This window comes from Glycine soja, chromosome 14 (genome assembly GCF_004193775.1).
Source record: "Glycine soja cultivar W05 chromosome 14, ASM419377v2, whole genome shotgun sequence".
In the NCBI taxonomy this organism is placed as follows: Eukaryota; Viridiplantae; Streptophyta; class Magnoliopsida; order Fabales; family Fabaceae; genus Glycine; species Glycine soja.
In genome coordinates, this window is record NC_041015.1 from 14,740,034 (window position 1) to 14,746,763 (window position 6,730).

Genomic DNA, 6,730 nt, shown 5'->3' on the forward strand with positions numbered 1-6,730 from the left:
ACTTTCTTAAACAAATAATAAAATTACACTTAAATTATTTATAATAAAACTTACATCTATATTAATATTTATGGTCTTTTTTGAAGCAATAATATTTGTGGTCTTATTAATAAAAATAAAAGTATATAATATATCATACTATAACAGAATTTATCATTTAATAATTCAAATTAATAAAAAAATATTTTATTAAAAAATGTATAAAATTATTGAGGCCTTAAAAAAGATTGGAGGCCTGAGACCATTGCCTCAATGGCCTAGTGGCTTACACAGTCCTGTCATCAGCTTAAATATGAATGAAAGGAAAAGGGAACACAATTTCCCCCCTCTGTATGATATTTATATCGCAGAAGACTTTTAAGACTTCACTGGGAATGCAAAAATTTATTTACCTTATTCTTGGTTCTTGAATTTCTGTGATACTCTCAGACCTTTTGTTTCCAATCCATTGTTGCCTTATGTGGTTCCAAAGAAGAAGCCCTGCATATAGATCAAATTTTCTGTCACAAAGAATTGTTCATACAGATCAACTAAAATCCTGAAATCTAGTTTCTAGTTTTAAGTTCCAGAAACAGCAATGGCATATAACTAAATTGACTCCAATACTAAATCAAGAATAAAGAAATTACAGTTTACAAAACATAAAAAATAAAAAAAATAGAGAAAGGTATAATACAACAAGACATTCAGTTACTTTGTATCAATTTACTTAATTACAGTTTACAAAACATAAAAAATAAAAAAAATAGAGAAAGGTATAATACAACAAGACATTCAGTTACTTTGTATCAATTTACTTTTCATCCGTGAACCCTCCAGCAATACTGCAGTGCTGCACCCTAGGAGAGAGGGATATTTTCTCCTCTCTCTCTCTCTACAATAGGAGCATGAAAGGAGAAAGGAAAAATGTAAAGTGAAGCTGCATTTCAAAATGAGCATAAGATGACATTCAAGCTATTCCAAGGAAGTTGAATCGTAACTGTTCCTTGGTGTTCAAGGAGTTTGATTCAAACTTTGCATGAAAATATTAAAGAGAAATGCTATTAGTACATTCTCTAATATATTCCTTCTAACACAGTCTGTACTATTGGTTAAAATTTAATAAAAATTACAAAATTACGAGCAAGGTTCATTAACTAAGAAGTAAGACTTCCAAAAAGTTGTATTCCCGATAAATTTTAAGAGTGTTACAAGCTTTTATCAATATTAAAACATCTTACTCTTAGCAAAGCACATGTAACTTATAAGTCTTGAATAACTCTATTACCAATTAAGCAAGATTGTTTGCACAGAAGAAAATCAACAGATAATAACCATATAACAGCAAACTTGCCATGGTTGACAAATTCAGGAGGACCAGTTTGACTGCCTCCACTACTTTGAGGATCAGAAGGATTATTTGGCATTCCGATTGACGAGATGCTTCTCTGGGAATGAGCTGCACTATGGTCTAACTTAAAGGTGCTGCTGCTCCAGAAATCTTCTGATCCATCCACCTTAGTCACTGTTTGACCTTGAGTCCTTAGTCCTTTAGATGCTTCATCCATTGAAATAATCCCTGGAGTTTTTTTGCAGCATCCAAGACATGCTATGTTCTGTTGTAAAACAGGTTAAGTTAAACCATAAGTATGATTAACACCAACTATTAATAACATTCAGTCTACCAGCTTGAATTAAGAAATGATGTTGATAATAAAGAAGAACTGCAGGTACCAATTAATTATAACACAAGTTAAACAACACAACCTAGAAAGAATTCATCAATCAGTTTATAGGACTTATCATTATGCCTAAACAATACTTTAAAAGGCTAATAAAACAGAGAGACACAATACCCTACTTTCTAGGTATGTTCACTTGTTAATTATCTTTATATCATTTGATATTTGTGTTGGAGGATTTCTTAATAGCAATTACAGATTTGAACTTCCTCATAACTAATTCTTATGTTTTCCTCCTTTCACAGGTTTATAATTTGTTTATCTGTTTACAGTCAATGTCTACAAAAGAAAATTATGCAACACAAATACACAATTATTTATAAAATCAAAGATTCTGGAAAAATGATCTAAAAACTTAAATATAGCCATCAAGATAAAACCAATACTCTAGTCTTGGCGTTTTTTTCTTCTATCAATTGAATATTCAATTACCTGAATTTACATTTGAACTAGAATAAATTGAAACAAAGTTGTGCCTAGAACAGCAACAAGGGTCGCTGATATAGATATACACAAGCACTATAGTAACAGCAAATCTAGAATAAGTTGCTATCATGCACTGTTAGTGATGGAGCAACTGTTTTAACATGACATCAAGGGAAACAAATAGGGAAAAAAAAGGGAGCCTAAGCACAATGTGTCTAGTTAGGAATCAAGAAAAAAAAATACACTTTGACTGCAAGATAGAAGCAAAAAAGGATGCCCAAAACTATGCAATCAGATCCCCAATTAAAACCTTATTCCCTTCTCCAATAAATGGAGAAAACAAATGTCTGCAACTATGTAACAATACCAATGTAGCAATAAAATTCGTGAAATTAAAATTAGTATAAAACAAGTGTCTCTTACACAGAAAAGCCCCTTGCATTTGAGCTTTAACTTATCCATGGAAGAAAGCACAAGAACACGAAACCAGGAACCGTAAAACACAAAAAATGAGGGGCACCGGGGTTTCGTCCCAAAGCATCTAACCAACGGTGCTAATAAGCAAACCCTAGAATGCATATCTATTATGAAACTCTATAGCAGAAGCAAATTGTATGTATCTTATACTAACTTCCAAAGAATCTAATGAAAAGAATGACAAAACAACAAAAAGCCTCATGAGGTTACCCTGTTGACATATCTTATGCTTGCTTAAAAACCAAGCAAGTACAAGCAAAGATTCCTAAACGTGATTAAAAAAGTATTACAGACTACATAGAAGAACCTTAACATACCCAGAAAGATTAAAAGATGCAAAGCAATAAAAGTTTCAAATTTCTAGAAAATAACCACAAAAAAGTAGCAATATCACCTTAATCAAGACAACTAGTGACTTTGGATCTTTCATATTGCACTCATTTTCACTCATTGCTAGATATAACCTCAAAACTCACTTAGTGAAACAAAATTATACAATTATAAACAATACATTGAAAAAATCATATCCTTGCGCATTAAGTAATAAGTGGGGCAGTAAAAGTCAAATTCAAATGGAAAATTCAGTATTTTTTTTTTTCTTATTTTTTCTGCTGCCAAAGGAATACAAGCAACAAAGAGAGCAAAGAACTCACCTCATGCACACCAAAGGCCAAAGGTGGAACGTACCTACAGAAATACATTTGCATAAGTCAAAGAAGAAGAGAATTGTCACAAAAAATTATGAATTCGTGAAAGGGAAAATTCAATGTTGCATGCAGATTGGTAGTATTATAAAAATAAAAAAGTAGAGAATTTCTTAGACTTTAATAAAATAAATGAAAGGATGGGGGAGATAAAGCTAGAAAATATCCGAGTTGTTTTGTTCTTGAAAATAATGAAAGAGTGGCATGTTTGGTGGCGGAGAAATTTTACGGGAACCTAAACGTGACATTTTGGTCCTTTTGGCCGGAAACACAACCAAATGAATTTTGAATAACGTGTTTAGATTATTCAAATTTGACTTGATGTTACTTTTAATTTATTATGTTTTGTAATTATTTCATTTTGGTATAAAGTTTAACAAGTTTTATTTTGATCCTTTATATTTTTGAAATGTATTATTTTGGTCATTTTTTCAATTTTTAGTTAGGAAAGTTAGTGTGTTGTTAACTTTTAAATTTTAAAAAATGACCAAAATAATATATTTTGAAAACATAAAAGGATAAGAATAAAACTTTTAAAACTTAATGTATCAAAATGAAATAATTGTGAAACATATTAGACCAAAAGTAACATTAAGTCTTTTAAAATAATTAACTTTAAATATAGTAACGGCTAAAAACTTCCACTATCTTATTTTATTTTGTTAAAAAATAAACAACTAAAAAATCATCATCTCCTCCAATCTCTACCAGATCTGAAAAGGTAAAAAGTGCAACACCACATAGATCGAACGACATCAATACATAATCTCATTGGAATCACTGAAAAGTCTTATACTTCTCAAAGAATAATCAAGATCTTTCATACAACTATACTATTGGAAACACAAGCACGAGAGATCAAAGCAAGAGTTGTCTTCGACGAAAGACAAAAACATGACCTTAACTTATCAATTAATCCATATTTGAAGGAGGAAGTTAATTACAATGTGGCTCTTGGTGAAGTTTGCGAGCAAGACCTCTATTGTCGCCCACGATTGGACCAAACAAGTAGAGGATATCCATCCAGCATCTACAACCACATCAGGTAAAGACGAGTAGCACAAAGAAGAATCAAATGGTGCATTTCAATGGAAGATGATTCTCGCCGGTTAAACCTTATCCACAATCGGGAGTTGTCGGTCTTATTCTTCACCTTCGTTAACACATTGCAACTACCGTCGATGATGAGACGGTTGTTGTTGTTAGGTGAGGCGTCAATTCCAACTTCATAGGGAGGTTGCGTCAGAGACAAAAGCGGGGACAGTGCAGAGGTCTTTTTTGTAAATGAAATTATTATCATTATTAAATGATTAAATTGAATAATAATAATAATAATAATAATAATAATAATAATAATAATAATTATTATTATTATTATTATTATCATCGAGTGAAGGTTGTATTCTAAAAAAAATTAGAGTGAAGGTTGTTGTTCGTGATTTCAAATCTATATTTTCTTCATTTACTTAGTAATTTTTAATTTTTTTAAAATAAAAAAGATAGTGGTGGATTTTAGTCATCACTATATTAACTTAAATATTTTAAAATTTAAAGCACCGACATTTCTAACGGAAATTGAAAAAAGGATTAAACCAATACATTTCAAAAACATAAAAGATTAGAATGAAACTTTTAAAACATAATGTACTAAAGCGAAACAATTGAAAATTGATCAAAAGTGACATTAAACCATTTTAAATTTTAAAAGTTAATAGAACACTAACGTGTTTGACAAAAAATTGTAAAAAAGATCAAAATGATACATTTCAAATACATAAAAGACCAGAATAAAAATTTTAAAACTTAATGTAATAAAGCAAAACAATTGCAAAACATAATAAACCAAAAGTGACATTAACCCTTTAAATTTTCAACAAAGAAGTTTTCTTAGGAATAGGGTGGACATTGGTTGGAATATTTATTAGATTATATAATTTGATTCAAATTAAAGGTTGGAGCTTAATTTGAATATATGTTTAGTTTTTCAAGGTTGGTTTCAATTTTTCTTTTCAAGTTTAATCTGATTTGAAGTTATGTTATAATAAAATTTATTAAAAAGGTTAAATATATATTTTTTATTTATTATAATCTTTTGTTTCAAAAAATAATTTTAATAGCTAAAACTAAATTATTCAAGTACTCTACACTATTCTACACGAGATGTTTGACCTGGGCAACATTCGTCGATTTTGACTGTCTCGAGCTTTATTGCAATCAACTTCAAGATGACCATAAATTTAGCAATAATTGCAATGACGGTTCTTCCCACCACGACCTCGACCACGTCTTCCACGATTGAAGGAGTGTGAGACAAGAGCGGAAGATTCAACAGTAGAGGCAGAGGAATGGCAAAATATGTAGAGTGGAAAGATGCAATAATTGTTCACTAAACATGTCATAAGTAGGAACAATAGGTGCCAATAGAATTTGGTTACGCACTTAGTCAAGCTCGAGTGGGAGACCTGCAAGAGCAAGAACCATAAAGTACTGATTATGTTGCCAGTGAAAAGTCTCTACATCATGAGGGGAAGGCATCAAATTGTTATAATCATTAACCAAACAATCAAGCTTACCAAGATACATGTGCATATTCATATTCTCAAGTTTAGTGGTTATCACGTTGTAGAGACGGCAAACATCATTTGAGTAGACTTTCTTGGCTTTGTTTTGAACCTCGTAACACATGTCAAATGCCTAGTTCAAAGGTTGAAGATTTGGGACAATAGAGAACCAAAGGATGCTGCATAAAGAGGCATCAATTTTCTGCCGATGGGCTTGAGCGTCATCAGAAATATTTGTAATCTTAGTGATCAAGTGATCGGGATGTCCTTGATTGCGGAAGCAAAGCTGGACAGGGCTGCCCAGGTAGTGTAATTGGTAGATCCTATTAATTTTTTACATGGGATAAGTGGGATGTTGGTAAACATCATGGCGGGATCTGAAAAAGTCATGACAAACAGTACCAGTGTAGTAGCCAAACGGGGCCAAAGAAAGCCCAAACAGAAATGAAACCTAACTAAGTCCAAACAATAGTGTTTTACTATAATATTGTGTGTCTTATCGGACCCCTTGAAATACTCTTATTTATAATGAAGGAGGTTTACAAAATAAGGAAACTAAATAATGAGTAATAAGGGAAATAATCCCATACTAAGCTATTATAATTAAAACATATCAAATCATATATTTCACATTCCCCTCCAAGTTGAAGCATATATGTCATATGAACCAAGCTTGTTACAAATGTGGTAAACACAATAGAAACGAAAATAAAGATGGTTCCAATTGTGTGGTTGCACCGTAAAACCTCAACGGCAACCAATGAAGGCTTGTAGTTGTGACAGGTATTGTTCACTTGTGAATAAGGCACACCCTGAGGCGGTTCCTATGTGATGCTCGCCA

General features: G+C 31.6%; 1 protein-coding gene across 1 annotated transcript; it reads right to left on the reverse strand.

Moving 5' to 3' along the window:
• Nucleotides 1-1,241: 1,241 nt before the first annotated feature.
• LOC114383851 lies at nucleotides 1,242-3,401 on the reverse strand. Its single transcript, XM_028343576.1, has 2 exons — nucleotides 3,278-3,401; nucleotides 1,242-1,595 (listed from the first exon to the last, which is right to left on the reverse strand). Exons 1-2 carry the CDS (start codon nucleotides 3,329-3,331, stop codon nucleotides 1,242-1,244), a joined length of 408 nt encoding a protein of 135 aa, XP_028199377.1. The 5' UTR covers nucleotides 3,332-3,401.
• Between the last annotated feature and the right edge of the window lie 3,329 nt (nucleotides 3,402-6,730).

Excerpts from the sequence above, each read along its gene's own strand:
- LOC114383851 (XM_028343576.1), bottom strand. The coding sequence starts at position 3,331 with ATGCAAATGTATTTCTGTAGGTACGTTCCACCTTTGGCCTTTGGTGTG. Across the intron at positions 1,596-3,277 it reads TGGCCTTTGGTGTGCATGAG|AACATAGCATGTCTTGGATG; the intron begins GTGAGTTCTTTG and ends GTTTTACAACAG.